This window comes from Sodiomyces alkalinus (genome assembly GCF_003711515.1).
Source record: "Sodiomyces alkalinus F11 unplaced genomic scaffold SODALscaffold_6, whole genome shotgun sequence".
Classification (NCBI taxonomy): domain Eukaryota; kingdom Fungi; phylum Ascomycota; class Sordariomycetes; order Glomerellales; family Plectosphaerellaceae; genus Sodiomyces; species Sodiomyces alkalinus.
In genome coordinates, this window is record NW_021167084.1 from 104,265 (window position 1) to 130,898 (window position 26,634).

Genomic DNA, 26,634 nt, shown 5'->3' on the forward strand with positions numbered 1-26,634 from the left:
TCGTCCTATTAGTAAAATCACTTATTTTATATATCGTGCGAAAGGCTATTACGCTAATACTTACCCGTCAAGACGTTCTTTTTTATCTAGCTAATAGCAGACTACTAGTAGTCTAACTAAACCTCCTCCTACTATTAGCTCTAGTACTATCCCTATCCCTGCCCGTGTTATCGAGTTATATAATAATAACGATTAGGAATTATCCCCGCTATAGCCGAGTACTATTAGCTCTACCGTAGAGGTTAAAGTTAGTCAACGACGGGGTAAAGAATAGATTAAGATCTTAGCTTTACTTAATAGTGGTGTAGAATTTAGTCTAATCGACTATTCTCTTTTAGGAGCTATTAGCGGCTTAGCGGCTAGCTTAGTATAGAATCTCTTTTAGACTTTTAGTAGGTCCGATATTCAGATTCGGACTTACGGCGCCACTACTATACTTTTTAAGGCGACCGATAGTTAGTCGGTTACTAAACTATAGAAGGAGGAATTTCGAATTATTAATATTAATACGAATATAAAATATAAAATTATTCTAGGCGGTATTTAGCTCCACGCCGTTAACCCTACTATTAACTAGCGGACTAATAAGGGGATCTACCCTTTATCCCCCGATTATTTTTCTCTTATCTTTACACCGAAATAGATTCGTTCGGCTAAACGTAACACGCGTTATACTATTATTTTATCTATAAACGAATATCTTTCTTCTTTACCACGGATTAGCAGAGTTATATTATCGGCTACTTGATAGGAGGAGCCTAGTAATCTAACCGTTAATTCTAATATTCCTCTCTATTTACGTATTATTCCCACTATTTATCACGAGTTTAAAGATATTTTTAATATTAATAAAGCAGCGTTACTTCCTAGTCACTAATAATAGGATTATACTATTTAACTAGAGGATAATAAGTGCCCACTATTTAGACTAATTTACTCTTTATTAAATACTAAGCTATAAGTCCTCCGCGAATATCTTACTAATACTTTAGGTAATTAGTGGATACGACTCTTTAGTAGTCTAGCTAGCGCCCCCGTGTTATTTATTCTAAAGAAAAATAGTAAGTTACGTTTATATATCGATTACCGCGCCCTTAATAAGAGTACTAGGAAGAACTATACTCCTCTACCGTTAATTAGCGAGATACGCGACCGTTTAATTAGATTAAAAGTCTATAGTAAATTAGACCTTAAGGATACTTATTATCGACTTCGAATTAAGGAAGGTAACGAGTAGAAAATAGCTTTTCGCACGAAATATAGTTACTTTAAATACCTTATTATACCTTTTAGACTTACTAATACCCCCGCTACGTTTTAACGATATATTAACTAGGCATTCTCCGGTCTTATTAACACTATTTATATCGTTTATTTAGATAATATCCTTATCTATAGTCGTTCCCTTACTAGGCACCGGTGGTATATTAAGTAGGTTCTACGCAGATTACGCGAATAGGACTTATACGTAAATACTGAAAAATATAAATTTAAAATTAATAAAGTAGACTTCCTAGGGTTCCGCTATAGCCTAGCAGGTATTAAGATAGACCCCGATCGTGTGGATACGATTATTAATTAGCTACGGCCTATAACTATTCGCGAAATTCAAGTCTTTTTAGGATTTATAGGGGTTTACCGGCGTTTTATTTATAACTACTCTAAAATTATACGCCTACTCACGCACTAATTACGGATTAGCGGCTATATACTAGCCGAACCACTAAAAGATTTTTATCGTGCTTTTAAATAACTTAAGGATATTTTTCTTTCTATACCCGTTTTACGGTATTTTAACCCCTTATTACTAACACGCCTTAAAACTAATACTTCTAATTTCGCTATTAGTGCTATCCTAAGTTAACTAAAGGACCGCGTTTAGCGCCTAGTTACATCCCTTTCACATAAGCTTAAAGGCGCTGAATTAAAGTATACTACTCCTAATACCGAGCTTATAGCTGTTATAAAGGCGTGTTATTATTAGCGTTACTACTTACTCTATAGCGTCTCTACTATTAACGTCCTAACGGACTACCTTAATTATTAGACGCTGCTGGATAAACCTAAGCTTAGTAGTAAATATATACGCTAGCTTAACGAATTAGGCACTTATAATATTCGTATTATTCACTAACCGGGTAATAAGAACTCTGCCGACGGTCTCTTACGAAATCCTCTTTATCTTTCCACTTCTAATAAACGTCTTATTACTACTTAGGAGGTACTAGATAATTTTATATCTAAATTTCGAGTAATCCCCGCCTAAGCACCGGATAACTAATAGCTACCTAATATCCTTAACGATATTCACTAAGCTTAAAAAGAAGATGATTTTCTTGCTTCCGGTAGATAGTTAATAGTTAATTAGCGAGAGCCTAATTTATAGACCTGTGGTACCGATAGTCTTATGCGATTCCGCGGTAAGGTCTATATTCCGTAATCTTCTAAGCTTTAGTTAATAATCTTTTAATTACACCACGATAACCCGACTATAGGTTACTAGGGAATTATGAAGATATTAAAACGAATTTAATAATCTTTTTATTAGCCTAGAGTATCGACGGATATTCGCTAGTGGGTACCTAGCTATCCTGTTTATTAATATACTAAATCTCGTACTTATACTCCTTATAGCGAATTAGCCCCTTTATCTATTCCGACCTAGCTATTTTAGTAAATTTTAATAGATTTTATTACCGGCCTACCACCTATTAAGTGGCCGGGGGGTAAGCAGAAAGATACTATTCTTATAGTTATTTATAGACTAACTAAATATTCCCTTTTTATTCCTACCTCTAATAAGCTTATAGCTAAGGGGTTAGCGATTACCGTATAGCATTATATTTTTAAGGTGTATAGTCTGCCCGACAGTATTATCTCCGATAGTAGAAGTCTTTTTATAAGTGCTTTTTAGCCTTCCAGATAGTGATTTATTATAGTAAGTCCTTAACCTAATAAACGCTATTAATCTTATACGTCTTATATTTCACCCGAAGCTAATAAACCATATAAGAGAAGTTAAGTTAGTAGTCAGGATCTAGATAAGAGTACTCTTTAATAAGCTTCTCGACTAGATTAGACTAACTACCTTTAATAGCTTAGACCTTTTTAATTAGGCGTTCGACGGCGGGACGAATAGCGGTATTTGTGTATAGGTTAACGTAGGTAATCTTATCGGCTTTACTAAGGCGGTTAAGCTTAGTATAGTTATTATACTATTAAAGGAACGTGGAGAGGAACTTACTACTAAAGCGGGGAGCTCTAGTAGCGAGGGGATTTAGGGGTGCCCTCGATATAATAGTAGCAGGGGGTAGGGCTTTAACGACCTCGGTAATAATAGTCTCTCGGTCACGGCTTATCAGGGCTTATAGTAGTTTAATTAGGTCTTTAGCGGTAGTAGGGGGCTACTAATATTTAGGGGTAAGCTAGGTAGTAAAGATAGGCTAGGCAGGGGTAGTATTAAGGGTGGTTATCGAAATAGTAGTCGGAGCCGCGGTAGATATAGTAATCGGCCTAGGAGCGGGCGGAGGTAAGGCTATAGCCCTAATATTATAATTCCCCTAATTAGGTATAGTAGAAGTAGCGGACGTGAGAATAAAGGGAATAGCCGGCGAGGGAGCCTTATTATCGGAGTCGCTAATAACGATAACGGGGTTAGGCTTATAATACTAAGTCTAAGTATCTATAGTATTTTAGGTATAAGTGCGAGGGGGTAGGCGAATCATAATAATAGGGTTACGGCGTTTAGGAAAAGGTTCTTCGAACTAATCGTCTAGTAAGAAAATCCTATAGATATTCTAAATACTAGCTAGGTAAGTATATATATTATCTCGTCTTAATAAAAGTAATAAAGTCTTTAACGAGAGGGTAATAGCGGTCCTAGATTTCGCTCTATAATATTTATCATCGGGGTCTAGCTTTTCTAACTCACCTTAAAGGAAAAGGCCCCCTATAATCAGGAGATTACCTATTACTAAGGGGCTATACTCACGGATATTAATATTAGTAATGTTACGCGCTAAGTCTTACGAAGAAGTATTATAACTTACTCACGGGGTCTATAAAAGTCTTTACTAGACTATCGGGTCCTTTTATAAGATATCGTTATTTCGCTCCCACGCTTAGTATTAGCTTTTTATTAGGTTTACTAGGGGTTAATTACCCTAATCCGGGTAAGCTACTCTTAGCGGTCTTATCTTTACTTCGCTATTATACGAGAGTCTATCTTAATTAGTAGTAGGGGTTATAAGCCCCCTATTAAGTCTATTCTGTATCCGGAATCTAACTCTATCGCGATCTAATCGGTTTCTTCCGCTCCTATAATTACTACCTCCGCGGCGGCGGGTCTTATAATTAAAAATACCTAAGGTGCTTCCTATCTTACCTATATAGTCGTTTCTTTTTCTAAAACTATTAGGGTAAATCTCCCCTCGGTCTTAAAGCGTTAAATTCTTTCTTAGTCGTTATCTTTATATCTTTTAAGGGTCGTTAACTGATAGTCTATTTAGGAGGACCGGAACCTCCCTTAAGCGCCTCTATTACTCTAATTAGGGTTAGAATACTTTAGGGACACTGAATAAATCCGCCTCCGAGCACTATATTATAACTGGATAAAGATATAGTAGCACTAGATCGTTAAGATAAAGATTAGATAAAGAGGTTAATCCGGTAAAACCACGATATATAACTAAAATATAACTAACACCGCTATAACCTTTACCGAAGAAGTAGATTGGTAGTCACTACTCTAATCAGGGCAACGTAAGTTAAACTAGAAAGATTCCTCGAATGTAGAATAAGCAATTATAAAAGAGGATGATAATTAAATGATAGTACCTTAATAGGGACGTCCTGCGCCTATCCTTAATATATATATAGGAGGTGGATCCCGCAGCATTAAAAAGGGGTTATATAACCGCCTGCCAAACCACTCTAAAGCGCATCTGCGCGGTTACACTATATCAAAAACTACGGTTAACCTAAGATCTTCTTATTCGGTAATAAACGGATCTAGTAGTCGAATAAGATAGCCTTTATAAATAGGTACGTTTTATTTAGTTATTTGTCTTATTAAGGTGGATTCGGGGTATTTTAAGTGGCGGGGCCTAAAGGGGTTATAAAGCTAAAGTGGTCTTTATATAGGAATATCCTCTAGCTAATATTAGCTATTAATATCTTTACCGTAATATCTTTATTTATCTTTAGATCTTCGCGCACCTATTGAAGTGGGTTACCTTAATTAAAGGAAAAGAGTTATATAATAGCGTATCTACGCGCTATATATTAATAGATAATAGATGTTAACCTCCTTAGCGACTCCTTTATATCACGAGTCTTCTATATCACTTTTTATAGTATTAAGTTAGCGTCAGATATTAATAACTTATTTAATCTTAGAGAGTATAGAGCTAATCTACTAGTAGTATATAAGCTAACCCTATCTATACCTTAGGGATCTCCGACGTTTTATCTTGAGCAGAGGCTATTATATATAGTAGTATAACGGCTCGGATAGATAGTTATAGTTATAGCACCTAGGCCGGCTTAATGAGATCTTTATTCACGAAGAAAGTAATAAACCACGTATCTTTGCTATTCTTATAATAGTTACAGTTATAGATATAGTTAACGATATCCTTAAGCTGCTAATTATCTTCTTCAGCGAACCTATTATTATCGGTATTAACGCTATTTTATCCATAAAGCTAGACCTTATCGATATTAACGATAACACCATTATTTAGGTAAAATAGCAGGTAGAATAGCTATAATATCAGTAAGGTATTATAGGTTATAAACCGCTACCGTTTTAAGGTTCACGATATCCCTAACACGGCTTTACCTATTACTGGGCGTTGGGTTCTGAAGTCCGAATCAGTTTATATCCGGAGTAGTATATCTTCGCGATAGCTAAGGATCATAAGTATCGGAATAGCTAGAGTAGTATAATCTTTGTAATAGTTAAGGATTAAGAGTTTCGGGATAGTATGTCTTCACATAATAGTTAAGATCAGGATATTAGGCGTTATAGATTAAGAGTTTCGAGGCAGTATATCTTCGTGATAGTTAATATCAGGGTATTAGGCATTATAAACTACTCGGGCGATATTAAAGATTAGTACCGGCGTAATAGCCTTAGAACGGCGTTAATATTAGCGTTAGATATAGGTGGTAGTGGAGGGCTTAGTATAGACATAGATATACAGTATAATTAGATCGTATTTATATATATTTATATAAAGTTTAGACTAGTAATATATCTTAACTATGCTTACTTCTTATTAGCTATACTACCTCTGGGCTAGAGTTAGGATAGTGTTATTTCTAAGGATAGTATTAGATCCAAGGATAGTTATATATTTTATCGAAAGAAACCGAGCAATAATAAGCTACGTTCCAAGGATAACTAATACCCAGTGACTCCCGGTAAGGTAGTAAAATATAGTTCCCGGCTTATAAATTTTATAGAGGTCCCGTTTTAGCCTTATGAAGTTAACTGGATAATTGATATCGTATAGGCACACGGACCACGACATGGTCTATAGGGGATCCAGAGGGGATCCACGCTATAACTAAGGGCTTCGGATATAATAGGGGCGGATACCGGAAAAGACCGGATAGGATCTAAATGACTTAGTACCTATAACAGAGTCTTTACTACCTAAATTAAGAGTATAAGAGACTCTCCTAGATATAACTTAGTATAATACACACACACATAATTTCTGCTCTACTAAGTTAATTATTTAAGTGCCTATTTAACGTGCGATAGTTATAAGCCCGGTTTATAACGCCTAAACGATAGATATTAATAAGGCTACCCCTATTCCACTACTAAAAGTAATCACGTTTATATAAGCACTCTTAAATAACTATTATCGACTTAATTAGAGTAATCAAGAGATTAATTAACCTACCTATTAATTAACTAACCGATAAACGATAAACTAGAAAAGATATCTTCTAACGCCAAATAGAAAGCGGCCGCTATTACCCTCGTTAACTAAAGGGATTAGGTAGTATAAGAGCGCGCCGTATACGGTAAATCTACCTCCTACTAGAATAACTACCTTAATCTAAAGCTAAGCGATAAGGAGGCTAATGCCTATCTCCTTCTTATACCTACGCCGCCTAATATTCATAAATATATGGCCCTCGCCGTGGACCCTAACACGGCGGAGGAGGGTATAGCTATTCCGTCTTCTACTATCACGCTAAAGGGCGATAAGGCCACGGATACCACGGATACCGCCGTTACCACGGCGGCTATAGCCGCTAGTAAAAAAAAGACGGCCGCCCGCCAGAAGGCTATGACCGTAATAAAAGAACCACCGACTAGGACGCCCACATCTATTAACGACCTCTTTAAAAAGGGGTATACGCGATACCTATAAGATCGTCGTGTATACCGCGAGGAAAAGGCAGACCATAACGTATAATAGAAGGAATTTAACGAGGTACGCTCCTATATCGAAGGGAGCGTTTATATTATATTATATAGCCTCCTTACCTAGCTTTAAAATAATACCGTAAATAACCCACGGGCTTAGATTACTCTTTTATACGCGTACGTAGGACTAACCCCTATAGACCTCTATAAAAAAGCCTTAGTCCTATATCGATAATATACTACGCCTATAAAGGCTATACCTAAGGATATAGATGGCTAGGTTATAAGCTAGAAAATAGCGAGAATATACTATGAATATATAGGCGTTTTAGAACTATTAAGCGTAGACTATTAGATAGAAGACGCGTTAATAGCCGTTAGACCTATTACCTAGGTATAGAGTAATAACTACCTAGTAAATAACTACGATAAGATTACGGAAAACGAGCTAACGATTAACGACTTCGTAAAGGCTTTACGGGCGGTTCTTAGTAATATAAAGAGCCTTTTATCTATCGCTATAAAGCCTAGAGTTAGGAGAGGCACCTTTAATGCCCTTAGAAACCTCGCCGATACTAAGGATACTGCTAATAACGAAGATAATAAAAAGCGTTCTTATAGTAACACGTCCGTAAAGGCTATCCCTCCCGTAAAAAGGAGGCCTTATAAGATATATAAGAACCCTTATACCACTACCGCTTATTAGTACGTAAGGCCGGATATACGCTCTTATACCTAGCGTGGCCGTGAAGATATTATAAAGGTCGCGGAAAAGAAGATATATATTTATAGTTTTAAAAGCCGCGTGGATACCGCGATATAGAAGAGGCGGGAAGTAGTAGCTATTACCGCTAATAAGATAAAGGAAGTCTAGGACGATTAACTCTATAATACTATACCTATTACTATAATAGTTTATAAAGACCTGTCTATTACCGTGACGGGACTAGGAGCCTACCTAACCTAAGGGGTGGCGTGTCGTCGTACGACGACACTATTAAGATTATAATGAGAATAAGGGGTATCCCTTTCTATTAATTAAGCCAGAGAGCTATTACACTACGCGATCCTAGATTCAGGATCGTTAATCTATATCTTTAATAATCGAGGCCGTTTTACGGCTATTAGACTACCTACGGATACTTTATCTTTATCCCTTTAGGTGGGTACTTATAAGGCTTCTATCCTCGGATACAGAAATATTAAGCTACATATACAATCCCTATCGGGCACGAAAAGGCTACTACGCCTTCGTGATATCGTATACTATAAGGAATTCGTTACTAATATTATCTCGGAACGCTAGCTACGCCTATAAGGCACCCGCGCGATAACCCGTATAGAAGATTATAATAACCGCGGTAACCGTAGAAGACCACGGTGTAATAGTAGTATAAACGCCTCGGCTATTATAGCACTAATACTCTCGCGAAGATCGTTAACGCTACTTAGGAGGTAAAGATAAAGGGACTATATACAACGGACTATAACGCGTATAGATAATCGTAAGTGCCTACGTAGATCCGGCGGATACTATCCTTTTACCCATTAAAGCCCGGAGAGGCCCTAGCTATTAATTTATATAATCTAAAAGAGGCGGAGTTATTAGCGGGCGGACTATAGAAGTCTATTATATTCGTTATAAACGTGTACACAGGTTATATATAGGATTACTATCTATAAAACAGAGACTAAGGCTCTATACTATACGCGTTAAAAGACGTATTTACCCTGCTTAAGACTTAATTCGACGCTAAGCCACGCGTCCTACGGGCCGATTCTAAGATATTTTAGCACCTAGAAATCGTTACTTTCCTCGCTACTAAGGGGGTAGAAGGTTAGCCGTCGGCACTATATTTATAGAATCAAAATAGCGTTAGAGAACAGATTAGAGGTATCGTTAAAAGGAGGGCGAGGGCTATAAGGATTAGGGCTAATCTGCCTATATCTATCTAGCCTAAGATCTTTAGGACTGCTATATATCTGTATAACAGAACACCACGATATATTAATAACTAGAAGACACTATACGAAGGCCTACACAGCCGTTAACCGGACCTTGCGCACCTGTGAGCGTATAGCTATAAAGCCTTTATAAAAACGCGCGATACCTAAGCTAAAAGGCACCGCCTATAAAGGCTAGAACCGAAGGTATAGATTGGTTATTATATTGGATACTAATACTCGAATAGCTTCCGTATTTAGCTACTATACCTAACGGATATTATTACCATGAGAGACGTGGTCTTTAACGAAGACGAGATATTTAACGGCAGGATTAAAACGCTATAAGCTATAGCTTCCGCCGAGGAAATCGGGGAACGCCTATAATCTATCCGTATCACCTAATCTAATAAGACCGCGAATAGGCTACTATTAAGGGGTATAGCCGTAGACGTATTAGATCTTAAATCGGAAGACTCTAACGCTACCGCTATTACTACGGATAAAGGCGAGGCCGTCGCTATTACTATAAAAGAGGCCACTACTATTATTATAGACTATACCGTTATTACTACGGGTACCGCTCTTACTACGGACACTGCTATTACTATAGGAGAAGACTATACTACCGCTATTACTACGGGTAAAGGCGATAACACCGCTATTACTACGGATAAAGGAGACGTTACCGCTATTACTACGGGAGAGGCCACCGCTATTACTACGGACACTTTACGGTTTACTACTATAAGGTTTAAACCGTTTCCTACGCCTTTAATATCCCCGGAAGATCCCGCGCGCGCGTTCCTTATAGCGTTAGCGGTGGTTAGGGGAATTAAGGTAAAAGAACACGATAACCACTAACGGATAGCTATAGATACCCCTAAGGGCTGCCCGTCGGCTATTATACGAACTATCGTAAGTCTATACACGACTAAGAAGGTCTAGAACGATAACGCCTAGAAGGCGTTCTTTAACGCTAAAAGAACTTATAACCCTATATATAGGAGGAAGTAAGCTATTAACGATAGCGACGTCGGTGCTATAGATTCTACTCCCTTTAATGTATCTTAGCCGCTATCTTATATAACCCGCGAGGATCTCCTGCCTCCACTAAAGTATTACCACGATATACGCCTTTACCCGTTATGGGAGCGGTAGTCATAGGCCGAGGGGGAATACCTTAAGGAGCACCGATAAATAGGCTACTAGTAGGAGGTAGGTAGTAATTAGGCTACTAAGTAATAAGTCCTCGCCTATAAATAGATATATACTTATAACTTCAATAAAGAGAGCACCCTTCTTAAGTATAAGGCACGCCTTATAGTATAAGGGGATTAATAAAAACGGTTAGAGACTAAAGATAACTATACCACCACGCTAGCCTCGCGGTCTTTCCGTATACTAATAGCGATCGCCGCTTAGTTTAATCTAGAAATAAGGTAGTTTAATGCTATTAACGCGTTCGTTAATATAAGCCTTAAAGAACAGGTATTTATAAAGATACTGTAAGGCTATAAAGTGCTAGGTAAGGTACTACTATTACGGAAAGCCCTCTTCGCCTTAATAGTATCGCTACTACTATTGTAAGAGGAATTTAGCGGTACGCTATAAAGGATAGGATTCACGGCCGTGCCTAATAATCCCTATATTATAATCCGCGACGGTTTAATCCTATTCTTCTATATTAATAATATCGGACTTATTTACTATAAAGATCGTAAGACGGACGTTAACGACCTCGAGGCCGCCCTTAAGCGAAGTTATACGTTATTAGGAGGCGAAGAAATCCGTTAGTTCCTAGGAATTAAGGTCCTAAGTTATAGCTATTATAATCCTCTTATATAAAGAAGATCGCGGTTAAATACTACGTACATATACTCTGCCGAAAACCACTAAAGGTCCTATTATTAACGATAGAGCCGCTAATACCCCGCGACGGTATATACGCGTTAATTCCCGAGGTCCGTTAGTACTAGGGTATAATCGGTTCTATCCTATATACCGCTATTATAATAAGACCCGATATCGTGTTTACCTATTCGAAGCTTTCCTAATATAACGTTAACCCCTCCTTTAACTACCTTAAGAGGGCTTAATAAGTGCTGCTATTCCTATACTATATAAGATACTACTACCTAGAATTTAGCGGGGATAGGCTTTTCCTGATAGTAAGCGACGTGTCCTTTAAGGATAATCTAGACCGTAAGAGCTTATAAGGATATACGATAAAGCTTTTCGGCGGCACCGTTAACTAGAAGGCGGGTAAGTAACTAATAGTAACGATATCGTTAATAGAGTCGGAACTACTCGCTCTTACTAAAGCAGCTAAGGAGATACTATTCGTTAGCCAGATATTGAGAGATTTAGAGCTTCGGTTAGACTAATAGTAACTATAGCTATATTACAATAATTAGCAGACTATTAGCCTCGTTAATAAGAAGCCATAACGCCTATAGACAAGGCTACGGTATATCGATATATATAACTAGTAGGCGCGCTAGTTAGTATAATAAGGTCTCTTTAAGGTTATATACGTTAATATAAAGGAGATAATCGCGGAAGGTTTAAGGAAGGCACTACCGGAGGCAGGGATTAAAAGACTATAGTAATAGCTTAATTTAACGGATTAAAAGAACTATATCGAGTAGTCTAAACGGCTATATAAAGAGATCGAACACGCTAAAACCGTAGCGACTATAAAGGCCCCGGAGGGCATAGCAGATCCGATAAATATAGATTAAGCAGATCCGGCTAATCAGGATTAAGGAACTAATTAAGATAGAATTAAATTAAACGGTTAAACAGGGCGGATTTAGATCCCTTTTATAAGGGCGTTTTCCCTTAACTATTAATTTTATAATAGAAAAGTTAAGAGCGTTTAGTTTAAACCGAAGCCTCTGATTAGTTAGTTAACCTAGGAAGACCCACCTTAACTAAGGGGGTATATCGTATAGGCACACGGACCACGGCGTGGTCTATAAAGGAACTAGGGGGAATCCACGCTATAACTAAGGGCTCCGGATATCGGAGGCCTCGGGTATTAGGATATAATAGGGGTGGATACCGGAAAAGACCGGATAGGATCTAAATAATATAGTACCTATAACAGAGTCTTCACTACCTAAATTGAGGGTATAAAAGACTCTCCTAGATATAACTTTACATAATACACACACACGAGATTTCTGCTCTACTAAGTTGATTATTCAAGTGCCTTTTGACGTGCGACAAGATATAGTATAGACCAGGTGGTGCCTGCAGGCAGGCAGCCACGCAATAACAGGAACCTGGCTGAGAAGTCACCTGCGACAGCTTAGTCAGCGTCCGATTACCATTTTCGTATGTACTCATTTTGCTGCTGTGCCAGTGGGGGGTGGTGGTGCTCCAAATCCCGCTAAGATGGTCATGTAGGTTAAAAAAAAAAAAAAAAAGAAGAAGAAGAAGAAGAAGAAAATACGCCATTGATTCGCCTAGATCATCTGAAGTTTTATTGGAAAACGGTTGTCCGTTCCTACTATACCGGCTTCCCCTCCACCTTACATATGAATCCCCTCACGGCCCCGTCACGGGCGGAAGCAGAGTGGTTTGCCGTCGGCCTGGCCTCGTCCTTCCCCGATCTCGGCTCGGACGACGGCAACCTCGCCAAACCACGGATCTGCAAGGGGGAAGCCACTCCGGGATGCAAGGTCTTCCATGTCCCTAGAACAGATAGCTCTCGAGGGACCCAGGTGCCCGTTGCAGCCGACTCCTTTGAGACACGCGAGGGAAGGAGGGGAGGCTTAAAGGAACAGGTCCTCGTGTTCCGATATAAGGGCAAGTTTCATGCGGTCGACCACGTAAGTGAAGCATCGCCCCCGGGCTGGCGGGCTTTTTGGACAATCTCGAGCTGATCGCAACCCTCGCAGCAATGTCCTCACTCCTCCTTCCCGCTTTCTCAAGGCATACCTTTTGATATCGAGGATTTTGGCGTCGTTCTCAGTTCCGGGCTCATGTGTCCGAAGCATGACTGGTCTTTTGACCTGTTCACTGGGACGTCGGACCGTGGGAATTACAAACTGGGGGTGTGGGAGGTCCAGTTGCGTGAGGTGGGCGGAGAAGGACGGACAATATCCAGAGAGGAGGTTGATGCTGGGGTTGAGACCGCATGCACAGATAAAGAGGTGTGGGTGAGGAGAAAACAGAGAATAGGCTAGCCAACTCCAATTTGTCGTTTTAACATTTTCTGGACCGGTCTCTCCGTTTCGCAATAAGAGTTCTCATCAGACGCCCTAGAGCGAAACTAAAATAAACCTTGGTGTCCTTGGAAGTTTTGGACCCTTTGGTGGTCTGACCTAGTGAACCATGACAGAATGTCCGGCAACCGTTTTCCAGGCCGGATCCCAAGTGGCCCGTACATTACCAACAACATCCTTCTCACAAGCCAAAAAGGGGAGATTATGAGATGGAATGAGCACCAGGCTGGGACTTTAACGCGATGGGGACCTGAGGCTCCGTTATTTTTATTCTCAACTTGCCTTTGCATTGACTCTGTCACGGGAACAGCCATTGCTATTATTAGGTCCAAGGAAAGCTTGACTGAATCCTTCGACTTTTACCTACTACTGTAAAGAACAATGAGCACGACCGAATTATGTACGAGCCTGTGTACGTTGTAATTACGGAGTGGGGAGACGGACGCGGAAACTGCCATTGGAGCCCACTGAGACGCGACAAGGGGCTTCCTTGACGACTTGGCATCCTGCTGTGCCTTCCTGTCATCGCTAAACCTTTGTTGGGATAAAGCGTCATCTTATGTAAATGCTGTGCCCCAAATACCCGCAACACCCCTTGCCCCTTGCGTACAACGTACGTGGAGGCGCGGTAAAAGACGAACGCGCCAAAAGGGAGGGCATGGAAGATTTCGAGAGCCCCTTGGCCCTAGGATTGGCAGCAAAGCAGTGGAAGGCGTCGGTAATTTGGATTAGGACGGCAAGCTGCAGTGGCGGAGTCTTCTGATTGGTTTCATTTTGTCCCATTTGCCCAGCAGAGATTAACAGATCTGGACCGGGGTTCCCGGTGATGGTCTAGGCCTGCGGAGCACTGCCCGGCATGATACCCATGGACCCCTCCCCAATCCCCATCGGGCGCTGCAGCCTTGGGACTTTTCAATCCAGGAGGTGGTCTTCGTAGGATTCGGGGGCTAGGTTGGTTGAGCCACCGAGAGAATCCATCCAGAACCCGGATTGCTCGGCCGCACGAGACAAGTTTCAGCCTTCATCTTCCTTTTTTTTCAAATAAATATACGAATACAATACCTCTTCGAACGTTACACAATCGCACCGCATGATCTCGCAAAGGTAGTCGCACGACAGTCACGGCTGCAACGGGATCGAACGACAAACAAAGCGACGGCAGGTTCCCATCGGTTCAGGCGGACACAACGCGATGTTCCGCACTGGGCTGACCTGCCTGGTCGCACTTACGGACCTCTTCGGCGAATACAGCCTCGGACGGCGACAGACTATCCCGGCGCCAGACCCCAATGTCGACGAGGTCTTCGACGGCGACGACGGGCTGTATGCCCTCGACGACTTGGGCCTATCTGACCTCCCGCAAGCGCAGTGGACGAGCACCAGGTGGGCAGAGGGCGAGCTCCCCGAGGCCTGCTACCTGTACACGCTGGAGCGGGATCTGCTGGGAGGTAGCTGCCGGCCGTCGGAGATGCAAGTGTATTCGGTGACGTACGAAGACTGTGAGGACCCTTGGATCATCTGTCGGTGCGGCGATGCCACAGGTGACGCCAGGACCATGATCCGGCATCTGGGGTACGTGTAACTCTTTGGACCCAGGGATTCCCGGAAGAGAAAGAGGAAGACGAAAAGAAAAAAAAAGCCAAGTCAAGGGGGTCGTGAATCCATAGGGGACAGTGAGCTAACCGGTGCTGGCGGCCAACGCGTTCTGGGGTTGATACAGACAGCTTCCGGTCCAGTCTCGAGAATACGTCCGCTACGTGATGATGACGGCGGATAGGGACAACACCGCCGCACTGTCGATATACTGGGAAGGGGATCTGATCGTCTTCGGCCAGAGCAGCTCGGTATCCCTGTTCGTCCACGAGGTAGCGCATAACGTCGACTGGTGGGAGTTTGGACGGAACGGGTTGGCGTATTCCGGTGAGTCTGTCGCAACGACCTACCTACCTTGTATCCGTTCACGAGGCACACCCCACGTGCAACAATGGGCGACCAAAGGTGTTGACGGACGGCAGATTTGAGTGAATGGCACGACGCGGTAGACAACGAGACATGCGTGGCTGCTGAGTACGCCAAAACAAGTAAGTTAGACCCCATCAGGGGCTGGACGAGAGGAAACGAAACCACGAGGTAGACATGTCGAGACGGAAGCTAACCGCGTCTGCTACGATAGCGTACGGCGAAGCGTACGCAGAGACGGCTGTCATGGTAGCGTACGACGTCAACGTGGAACCGATCAGCGAGATTGTCGACTACAGTTGTATGGAAGGCACGTTCAACATCGTCAAGGAGCAAATGGGCGAAATGCTCCGGTACGACGAGGGCAAGACATGCGGCAGCAGGATCAGGCATGACGAGCGAGTCTGCGTGCGAGGCCGAGACATGGTAGCAGCGTGTCCGGACAGCGGTAACGGTAACGGTGTCGGGGAAGACCACGACTCTTCGTCGGGTTCCGAGTCGGTGTCGGGGTCGGCGCCGGGTCAAGGGACGGTGACGGAGAGCGTGATGGTGACAGCGACATCGACATCGACGGCGACGGAGACGGAGACAGCAACAGGGAGCGGCGCAGTGGAGTCGATACCCGTCGGCGATTCGAGCGCGCGGCCGGGGGTATCGTTGGGGAAGATTCCTTTCTTTGTATTTCGAAGCGTTGCGCGGGTAACCAATTTCTTGGGAGGGCGGCGGGCGTAATAGGCGGCTGATGGAGATACCATTTGGAGAAATAATAGAGGGCAAGTCGAGTAGCTTTACTTGGTCGGCGAGTTGTATACCTTAAGGTGAGTGAACATTCTGTCCGTATATGCAGTGAAGATGCTGAAGGCGGGCAACGATGATGGTGTTGTCGATGCTGACGATGAACGTCACGGCTATGACGACGAGTGGGCAAAAATACAGGTAGACTGGCTGTTACGAGTACCTAGAGTACCTTACCTTAGGTATCTTACCTTACCTAAGGTAGGTAGGTACCTACATCAGGTACGTATTCGTAAGTGGGGTGCTGACTCACCCATGTCCACTCCCCTACACGGGCTATGCGACAGGCCGGAGACACCTATGGCAGGCTATAGGGGTCACTGTTGCAAAACCCCAACATTCGCCAAGGGAGTGCCAAATGGATCCTGTCGATTCACCCGCAGCTTCAAGTTCAACTCGAGTGGTAATTAGACTATCTGCGCTCGGCGCCGGGGCCTTCGTCAGCCATCACCGTACCTTCCTCTCTGGCGAGTGGTAAAACCCCAGAACCCTGTTCCAAACCACCGGTTGATCCATTGGTAAATGGTTCAGCACGGCATCCTGCACCTTTTCTTTGTCGCTCGGCTTGGGGGGATATCGGCACACGGTGGTTTGCTCTTCGCCCGTGTGCGCTATGGACGTCCGTGTGTCTCGCTTCTCGGAGCCTCGGCGAAGGTCGAGGCAAACCAGAGCCGTGCCATGCCGAAGGGCGACGACAACAAAGATCAACCCTGCTGCTACGAGCGTCCTCACCTCGGGTTTAATGTCGATGGAGAAGCCGCCGGCGAATGCCTGTTCCTCCTTCCTCGTGAAAAGTCGGTTGTACGGCCCACGAGTGATCAGGACGCTCTCCGGCTCCTTGGTAAGCAAGTAAAGGATAAGGTCCTGCTCGTTGGCACTCGTGACGGCCCGCAGCTCACTCAGGCTTCGGCAAGTCACCCTGCCGAGGAGAAAGTCCCTCCATGGCCACTCGGTCACCCGAATGCTCTTGGCGATCAGGATGAGAAAACCGGCGAGCAGCCACGAAAAGGAGGCGATGTTGAACGGGTCCACCCCTTCCACCCTGTCTCCAATGGTAAATGCGGCAGCCAGTCCGCCGGCCACCAGGAAACCGGCAATGCCCAACACCGAGTACACATACGAAACACACTTGACACGCACAGCCATTTCGTCGATGTCCCAATCTTGTCCATCCGCGGCCAGGCGCGCCCGGCGCTCCTGGACCTCGTGCAGCCTTTGCTGGACTTCGTCTGCCGGGATGCTGCTCCAGGCCGCCGTACCGGTTGGGATCCTGGAATGCGAAACTTGCCTGTCCGAGTGGGCAAGCAGTGATTGGGAGAGGGATCGAAATTCTGCCCCGGGGAGGCTCGAGGGGCTGTTCTTTTGGAAGGTCCGAGTATGTATGGAGACCACGGCGGTGAAGGAGGGCGAACGTGGCGTCAATTGCTCCTCGACGTCGATGGAGAGCAGACCACCCAAACTGCTCAATGAAGATCTTAATACAGAAATTATTTCTGGGCTGGTAAGGAGCACGGGAATCATGACTGTGATAATCTGAGCCAGGTTGGTCAGATTCACCGGCGAAAGGTCGACCACAGTGTCATTGTTGGGGTCCTCGCATCGCTCCCGTATCTGGAATGTGATAACCGTCCCGCTACCATTTTCATCTTGTTTAAGTTTGGGGCGGTAGTTGACACTTGCATTTTGTTCATGTTCCTTTTGGACCTCTTCAACCGCTTGTTTCGCCAACACATACCCCAGATAGGCATGTTTGATGAAGTCGGGATCACTAGATCCGTGCAACTCGCTGTTGCGGTCCTGGTGCATATAGACGGGGAACGGGGTGTCGGTGGTCCCTCCCCGGTATGTGACTGTGGAGATTTCAAAGCTGTCGAGGGGGGATCCGGCCATCAGGTAATAAACCAGACTGCGGAGGGTGGAAGATACCCAGCTGAAGGCATCAGCCATGTCCGACAAATAGGGGTCTTCGGAGTCATCCTGGACCTCGACCATCACTTCCAGCTCTTTCGCGTACTGCGACGGCTCACCCTCTCGGTGCATGTGCTGCAGAGGCGCGGCATTCATCATGGGCATGCCGTCGAACTCCCACCCTCCATCACCGACGTCCTGCATATGGCCTAGGTGAGTGGGCCCCTGCTCCGGCAGTCTGGTTTTTGAATTGTCAAAGACGCCCTTGACCCGTTGCTCTGTTTCGTAGCGCCTGATGGCATCGATGGACCGCGTGACGTAAGTGTCGGGCTTGCGGGCCAGGATCTTGAGTTTCGCTGAGGATTTCGCAAGTCCAGCCAAAACCCGCCGTTGCCAGGCGCCCTCTTCCGCCGCAGACACGCCAAAGCGGGCCACAACAGCGGTCAAATAGTCAACCATGGCAAAATAGCTTTCCAGGAAGGACTCCTCAGAAACGTCTTCCGAGTCTTCTCTGGCCGTTTTGTGCGCGCTCTTCGGGTTGTCCAGGCGACTTTGCAGGATCTCCTTGCTCATTTGCCTGGCGTTTTTGTGGCTCAGTTTCTCTTTGGACTTCCAGAGCAAAAGTTCATTGTCGAGGATGCAGATATGGAGGTTAAGCATGATCTGGTCGGCCAAGGACGCCAGACGCTCGTATGATGATTTGGAGTCGTCCTGCTGAAACTTGCCGTAGCTTTCGAACCGCAGCCCTGTCCTCATGCCACATGCATCGACAGCCCCCATCAACCTGGTGGTCTCATGTTCCCACAACATGTTCTCTTGCGTCTCCGAGATGTCATAGGGGCAGACATCGTCGAACTTGGGTTTGGGTCCGTCTTCACCCAGGTGAGCGCGCACTGTCTCCAGCACTTCGTTAAGCGTCGTTTTGAGCGTCCATGCATGTGGTCGGTGCTCAGGCTTGGATTCCGAGGTGGGTGTGGTATTCTCGGGGTCTGTGGTCTTTTCACCACTGCCAAGGAGTGGCATGTTTGCTCTCTGGATGATCCTCAAAGTATGCCTCGGCAACGAAGATTTGTGACTGAAAAGAAAATCAGAAGATGGGACTTGATTTGAGGTGGGTGGGACCGCTGATATGAACATGAAATTTCAGCGTCCCAGTCCGTGAGACCAGTCCGTGAGACGAGGCTCTCCTTCCCCTCGACATCAAGCTGCATACACATGCACGGTATTAGCAATTTACCGAGCCTGGCTGCCTGGGGCCGAAGGATCAGGTCCTGAGGGAGGGCGACAGCCAGTAAGATCAACCCACAACATACCGGCTGCTCTAACCTACTGTAGCAGCACAGCCAGCCACCGTGGAACACATGCAGATATTGGCTGACAACAGTAGAATTCATGTTCACATCAGTCAGCGCTGCAGCTTATCTGCGGCCCGCAGGTCAAGAACAAGGCCCCTCACCAATAAGCGTCCGGCCAATTTCAGCTCTTACCTCGATAGCCCCAGCCCTATTGCCCGCTCAGGCCTCAGGGTGCATGTGGGTAGCCGTGACCGACAGCGTTGCAGTGACAGCAAGATTCCTCTCCGAGCCTCGTTGTTAGACGGCACCTTTAAACCTCATCTCTCCATCCACCTCGCTGGGTGTCAATGCCGCCCATGGATGATGGACTTGAAACCTCCTTGATTTTCGACATGGAGCAAAAGAGCCCGACCGCAGCATACGAGGAGATCCTTGGGGAAAAGCTCGTTTCCCCCGAGCCCAAGGACGCCTACGAAGATTTTGATCCAGAGGATAACAGCAGCACTTCGGAGCCGACGTGGAAACCGGAGTTGAAGAGACTCGTGGAGCTGACCGACGGAGATGGAGAGCACGAGGTGATTGCCTTGGAGAACTTCAAGCCCGTGAACCCCACGCCTGCACGAGGACAAGCCCAGAACGAAGAGGAACCAGAGCCGAACAATGGACTTTTCAGCGATTCTGCCATCCTGCTCAGAGCCCATGTGCGAAAAAGCACGGGCCGCTTTGGCACCAATCTCTCCACCACTGTCGAATGGCGGCTCGAGATCCAGTCCGAGAACTTGAGGAGGCTATTCAAGATGCACGCCAGGCGCCACAAAGAGCTCAACCTGGATGCTAGCCCCATCGTCATCGAATATCCTTTCAAGTGCCTGTTCTTCCTGCGGGACAAGCTGAGAGAACTCCTCCAAGACGATACAACCCCTCTCGGAACGCGCGACGAGCTCCGTCCTCTGCTCGACTTCATCGACGAGCCCCTGGGTTCACAGAGACACATTGAGGAATACGACGCCCTTGTGTTGAAGCAACATCAGATCAACTTTCGCATGCTCTGGTCCATCTTTCCCCCCTACTCGCCCGTGGTGATGAGTGATCCGGCAGACAAGCTGGCCATGAGCAACGGGTACCTACTCGAGTCGATCACCCTCCAGCGCGGTGGGTGGGGTCAATTACATCCGTCCTGGGAGCTCAGTCTCCTGCATGGCCATCACGACGGTGCCGAGTTTAGCATCCGTAGGACCACCAAGCACATCCCGTTCTTCAGCGGAAGAAAAGAGATCAGTCTCCACCAGCTGCCCGTCATCCCCCTCCATCTCATGGAGGCGAGGCAACAAAAACGGGTCTGGGATATGCTCGTCGAGCGAGGCAAGAAGTACGTCCGGTACTCCGAGGCCGACACCAACGTCCTGCACTACAAGGGCCGTGTCACGCTGCAGAGCGCAGAGGTCGACGCGAGATTGGGGGCTTGGGGCTCGGCCGGAATCCTGGAAATCGACGAGCACGTGGTCCTCGACAGGACAGCACAGAGCAAGGTTGCGGGCATCACGGACGAGCACGGCTACACTGTGGCCAGCTCCATCGCCAACCACATCTCCTCCACAACCGCACAAGATGACTCGCCGGTCCCAGAAGCTCATCCTGTGGACAGGATTGACCATATCACCATCGAGGAGCTGACAGCCATGGCCAACCTGGGCACGTCCAAATCTCTGGGCGGAACCCGGAAGCACTTAAGGCGGAGAGAAACAGTGAAGGCGGATGATAGTACTTCTACCGAGCCCAGGACAGTGGAGCTCACGGACGACGACTACTTCATTTGTCAGAGCCACACAATCGCCTTTGCCCTGGATCAGAAGGCATGGGTGCATGGCGTGAGGATTTCTCAACTCGAGGAGGTTCAATGGAGAGGTGACCCCTTCCAATCACTGCAGTTCTCTGACGAGGCCAAGAATCTCGTGGAGAGGTTGGTCAGGGGCTTCAATAACCGCAAGGGGGATGTCTACGATGACATCATCGAGGGGAAGGGTAAAGGACTCATATTCCTTCTTCACGGCCCCCCTGGCCTGGGAAAGACTCTCACAGCGGAGAGTGTCGCTGTGAGCGCGCATCGGCCGCTGTACCGAGTCACGACGGGAGAGCTCAGCACGGACGTCCAGGTGCTCGAGAAGCAGCTTACCGATATTTTCCGGCTAGGGGCGCGGTGGAGAGCTGTTGTCCTTCTCGATGAAGCAGATGTCCTCATGACAAAGCGGACGGTGCAAGACCTTCATCGCAATGCCATTGTTGCCGTGTTCCTACGCCTCCTCGAGTACTACCGTGGAATGTTATTTCTGACAACCAACCGCCGCGACGACTTTGACGAGGCTTTCCACAGCCGAATCCATGTCTCCCTTGAGTACGGCTTGCTCAATCCCGCGTGGCGAACCAACATCTGGCGTGAGCATGTCGAGCGAGCCAGCCAGCTCAACAAAATTCCTAATCTCTGGACCCAAGAGATATTTGCGGCATTGGGCAAACTCGAAACAAATGGCAGAGATATCAAGAACTTTGCGAGGACCGCCTACGCCTTCGCGCAGGCTGAGGACGAGGATTTGACACTCCAGCATGTGCTTGTTGTGCTGAAAAACAATCTCACAAAGGAGAGAAAGGACCAGCAAAAGTCCATATTTGAGGAGCTCAATGCCCTGGAAGCAAAGTTGAAAGCGGGCATGGCTAGGAGCGAGATTTCTTGAATCATTTTGGGCAGCGACCTTCTGCGGAGGAACAGGACGAGAAAGATGCGGCGCCAGTACTAACGACCGCTAAGTGCGTTCGATGATGTGTTTTTGGAAAGCACGGCATATTAACGTGAGAGGATCACAAGCACCGTCGCCAGAGCGGCTCTGGGCACTTCACAATCTGGGGCAGGAGGTCTGCGCCTTACCGGGAAGAAACGTTCACCATCTCTTCTTTAACTTACAACAGGGCATCGGGGGAGCTAGGAACAGGTCAGGCAGTTGCATTGAGAGCCGGTACTAGACTACTACGAATAAAATAGAACAAGGGTTTTAAAGGGAAGTTTGAAGTTTGACTAGCTGTTTAGATCTCGCTGAAAGAGGCGACGAAGACAGATGGGCAGATGTTTGGAGAAGGGTGAATGCAAAAGACACCAGACGACAAACGCGAAATAGGAACGACAGAAATAGCGAAACGGACGAAGAAGTTGCTACGACTGCTACGACTACGACGCTCTCGAGGTGCTCGAGTTGCTTCAGGGCTTGATTCGCACCCGACTCAGTCTCCAGCCTTCCCTGAATGCGAGTCAGTCCCCCGTGAGCTGTCTCCAAATCACCTCGCTGGAAGAGGATCAATCCGAGATTGTACAGACTGATGAGTGTACAACGGTGTTCCTCGCCCAACTCGCTGGAACCCAGCTCAACGGCTTTCGTCATCAAGTCAAGGGCCTCATTATCACGGAACCAAACGGTCGAGAACGGATGTTGTTGTTCCGTGAGGAACTCTAAGCTAGCTAGCGTACAGGATCCCACTAACTTATAAGTAATGGGATGTGGGTTGCACGATTCCCGCTTGTGGTGTTGAGCAGGGTAGGGTCAGTCGGACACCGCGCGAACCCGCTGCGAGTCCGCAGTACAACATCCATGCCGACCGAAGGTACTCCGATGACTAAGAATGTGCGCCCCTAAACCCAAAACGAACCAACCGGGGGTTTTGCAACAGTGTTCCCTATCACCCACCATAGCCACCGGCCACGCCATCGACCACAGGTCCTGTGCCCATGCGACATCACTACACACTAAAAGTACACACAGCACCGCCCCGACAGGGTGACGTCGGTTGGTCTTGCCTTGCAGCCCCTGGCGCCTCCCTAATAAGGTAGCTTACGACAGCATCTTACCTACCCCTCCAACGAACTGCAACAGCAAACAGCTAAAGCAACGCAGGAGTGACGATCAAGGACCACCGACCCGGTACTTGCGACGATGGTACAGAGTTATCTTAACCAGTCGGAGCTTCCTCCCTCTCCTTCAGTGTGACAGGTACTCGATCAGTACTTCGTATCTCGTCGAATCTGATGGAGGGTACCTGGGTCTCGGCCCTGACTCTCGGGGGGCCCAGGCAAAACGTATTCTTGATTCAACAACCACCCACACGGCCATACGAAGCACGGAGTACTCCATAAGTACTCCGTACTTTACCCTATCTTCCTGGTTGTCACCGTCAGGTACCAACAATCCTCAAGCCCGAAATCTTAATGCGAGGCTGAGCTTCAAAACGCTCAAACCTTCTTCACGACACAACGCAAACCAGGCAGACGTTTCCTCCAAGTGTGGCTTTTCACCCCGTCTTTCTCTTTCTCCATCTTCTTTTCTCTCTTTTCTCTCTTTTATCTCTCTTTCGTTTTCTTTATTCCTTCGCCTTGCTTCACAGTCCTTTCAGCCACCTTCAATCCCCGGTCCCTCGCTTGACCATTCATTCCCCCTTACATCGACGTTGCGTTACCTCTCACCATCGCTACCCCGTGCGACTCGAGTCTTGTCGGGCATATCAACAGTCCAGACTCGTCATTCTACGAACATTTCGTTCATAACTTTCGCTTCTGCCCCGTACAAAACAATACTATCGCTCCATATTGCTGGTTTGTCGACAACCGGAGAAGACGGCGGCTCGTTCACTCATCGTCAACGGACAACGACGGAAACACCTCACCCATCGGTACAAACACCTACCCGATTGACGCCGTGGCGCTTCAACGTACACAAAAGCAAACATTCCGACACCTCATTTAACCCAGCATCGTCCCCGTATCTTTCTCCTCAACCCCTCACATCAACTACAAACATCGAATATCAACCTGCTTCCTCCATCTACCGTCTCCGTCTCCGCCGCCACCATGACCCACGGCATCAAGGCTCGCTCGCTGAGCTCCCTCAATTTCCTTGCCGCCAATCCTCCGCAGTACCCTGTCAACCCGACCGAAGAAAAGCAGGAGCCCCTCATTCTCTACATTGCCCGTGTCCCTGGCGGTCAAGGTAAGTGAAGTCCATCTCCTCATTCCAGTATCTCGAGCCTCATCTCATGAGAAACCCTCTTTTAACCCCATCTCCAGATGTATTTCTTACCCCTTCGAAACCCCAGCTCAAGAATGTCACGTCGGAGGATGTCAATAACTCGTTCTACTACATTCACCTCGAGCAACCTGGCGAATCGCCCCTGCCATCTCCACCCTCCCGTGGTGCAGACACCCCCAGATCCAGCTTCGACGACAGCGGCCGCGTCGTTCCTGACCGGATTCCACGAAAACCTTTGCCGCCCGGGGCGAAGGTCATTCCGTCAGGGAGCACCACCACGACCATCGCCAGCCCGAAGGATGAAGTCTCTCCACCGCCAAAACCACCGCGGCACAGGGGGCAGCAGCTGCCGCATCAGGAGAACCAGGCAGAACCGTGGCATCGAGGGAACCATGAGCAACTGAAGGGGCAGCAGCAGCACGAGAAACAATACTTACACCCGCCTCACCCGAGACCCTGGAGTGCACAAGCCGAACCCCCGAGGCAGACGACGAGTGACGGACGTCCGAGACCCCAGAGCGCACAGTCACTCAGATGGTCAGGAGACGGGAAGAATTTCTACTCGGTCGAAGATCCTCCCGACCTCCCGACCAGTCCCAGATCACCTGGCAGGCCCCTTGGGCCACGACCCCCACCTACTCAGCGCATGTCGGCCTCGGATCATGACATCCTGCGATCAAGGGCACCACCTCTCCAACCACACGGCGAACCGAACGTTGAACCGTTCGTTAGCGCCTCTGCTCCGCGACGCCTACCGCCACGCCCCGCCGCTCGGTCTCGCCCTACGTCCCGTTCCCCGTCTCCCGTCCGGTTCCACAACTCCGTCGCCGTCCCTTACACCCTCCAACTCATCCGCCGCGACCTGGCCACAGGTCACCAATGGAACGTCGCCAGCATCACCTCGTCCCGGCTCGAGTCGTCCCTCGACGACGAGTACGAGTACACCGATTTCGACACGGCCGGCCTGGGCACCCAAGATCGCCGCCGCACAACGAGCGCCCCGCAGCCCGAAATCGACATCACCGTTCAGACGTCCGGGTATGCCAAGTTCAGGGGCATGCCAAGTCGTAAAGGGGCTGAAGCCGCGAAACTGTCTATCGTCGGTGGCGCCGGCTCGGGCGGAAGCCATGTCTCGCTCCCCCCTCCGGGTCCATCGGCATCCGGGGCAGACGAAGTGGGCAGCGTCCGCAGCGTCCGCAGCGGCCAGCCGGGATTCGGAACTGGGTTCTTTCATAGGCGGCTCGTCATGACCTATACAAAGACTTGGGCCGCCGGACTTCGCGAGAAGCTTTCCACGATCAACAGCACCGAAGACGGGGACAACCAGCAGCAGGCGGAGCAGGCGGAGCAGCCATGGCGCCGGGGACACGAGCGAAATGCTAGCAGCATCTCGGCGACGTCATACGAATCCGTGCAATCGCACGACGACCCGTCCACGAATGCAGACTCGGGAGGCAACAACATCATCACGGCACCGGGCCACGGCCTTCGCCCGAAGGGATACATGTTCACCTCCCCCTGGCACGGCACGTGTTGCTTCCGCACCGGCAACGGCGGCCGTAGCCTCAAGCTCCGCCACTCCCTCTCGGACTGCAATCCCACCTCGGCGCAACACGCCAGCAGCAGGGGTGCTACCGTGGACGTGAGCGAACTCCGGTTTAATCTGCCGGGGAGGGAGCTCTTCTCCTCGAAAACCAAGGACAAGGCGGGTCACCTTGGGCGTCTCATCCGCGGGGGCAGGAGCAGAGACGGTGATGACGATGAAGACGATGACGAGCCTTGGGATCCCACTAGCCTGGGTAGGGAGAAGGCTGGTGGAGGGAATCGCGGGAAGCGCGCCAAGCTTGGAAAGCTGATTATCTACCCCGAGGGCCTGAAGATGCTCGACTTGGTGGTGGCGGCAAATATGGGCGTGTGGTGGGGAGCCTGGGAAAGGAGTTTCTAGGCCGACCGGAGAGGGAAAACAAGACCAAGACCTGAACGTCATGACGAAGGCGCAAAGGCGTTGGCACATGAAGCGTTACCGTCGCATCCTACTTACA

At 47.3% G+C, this 26,634-nt stretch overlaps 5 protein-coding genes across 5 annotated transcripts; 4 read left to right on the plus strand and 1 right to left on the minus strand.

The window, feature by feature from the left end:
- The first annotated feature begins 12,751 nt into the window (after window positions 1–12,751).
- Window positions 12,752–13,598, plus strand: SODALDRAFT_296040 (Rieske domain-containing protein). The gene is made up of 2 exons (XM_028608792.1): window positions 12,752–13,173; window positions 13,243–13,598. The coding sequence occupies exons 1-2, from the start codon at window positions 12,880–12,882 to the stop codon at window positions 13,528–13,530; spliced, it is 582 nt and encodes a 193-aa protein (XP_028465585.1). The 5' UTR covers window positions 12,752–12,879; the 3' UTR covers window positions 13,531–13,598.
- An 877-nt stretch (window positions 13,599–14,475) lies between these two features.
- SODALDRAFT_333533 (hypothetical protein) lies at window positions 14,476–16,314 on the plus strand. The gene is made up of 4 exons (XM_028612003.1): window positions 14,476–15,141; window positions 15,290–15,489; window positions 15,585–15,650; window positions 15,743–16,314. Exons 1-4 carry the CDS (start codon window positions 14,762–14,764, stop codon window positions 16,258–16,260), a joined length of 1,164 nt encoding a protein of 387 aa, XP_028465586.1. The 5' UTR covers window positions 14,476–14,761; the 3' UTR covers window positions 16,261–16,314.
- A 137-nt stretch (window positions 16,315–16,451) lies between these two features.
- SODALDRAFT_333534 (hypothetical protein) lies at window positions 16,452–19,474 on the minus strand. Its single transcript, XM_028612004.1, has one exon. The coding sequence runs from the start codon at window positions 19,252–19,254 to the stop codon at window positions 16,771–16,773; it is 2,484 nt and encodes an 827-aa protein (XP_028465587.1). The 5' UTR covers window positions 19,255–19,474; the 3' UTR covers window positions 16,452–16,770.
- Window positions 19,475–21,358: 1,884 nt separating this feature from the next.
- On the plus strand, window positions 21,359–22,105 carry SODALDRAFT_246353 (P-loop containing nucleoside triphosphate hydrolase protein; the record flags this gene model as incomplete). Its single annotated transcript, XM_028607396.1, has 1 exon — window positions 21,359–22,105. A coding segment is annotated over one exon (747 nt), but the record flags the coding sequence as incomplete, so codon positions are not given.
- Window positions 22,106–22,340: 235 nt separating this feature from the next.
- SODALDRAFT_360075 (hypothetical protein) lies at window positions 22,341–26,537 on the plus strand (the record flags this gene model as incomplete). The annotated part of the gene is made up of 12 exons (XM_028614227.1): window positions 22,341–22,433; window positions 22,606–22,655; window positions 22,726–23,012; window positions 23,112–23,194; window positions 23,263–23,360; window positions 23,444–23,506; window positions 23,561–23,646; window positions 23,746–23,848; window positions 23,952–24,013; window positions 24,076–24,236; window positions 24,316–24,553; window positions 24,631–26,537. 12 exons carry the CDS (start codon window positions 22,341–22,343, stop codon window positions 26,535–26,537), a joined length of 3,231 nt encoding a protein of 1,076 aa, XP_028465589.1.
- Window positions 26,538–26,634: the final 97 nt, after the last annotated feature.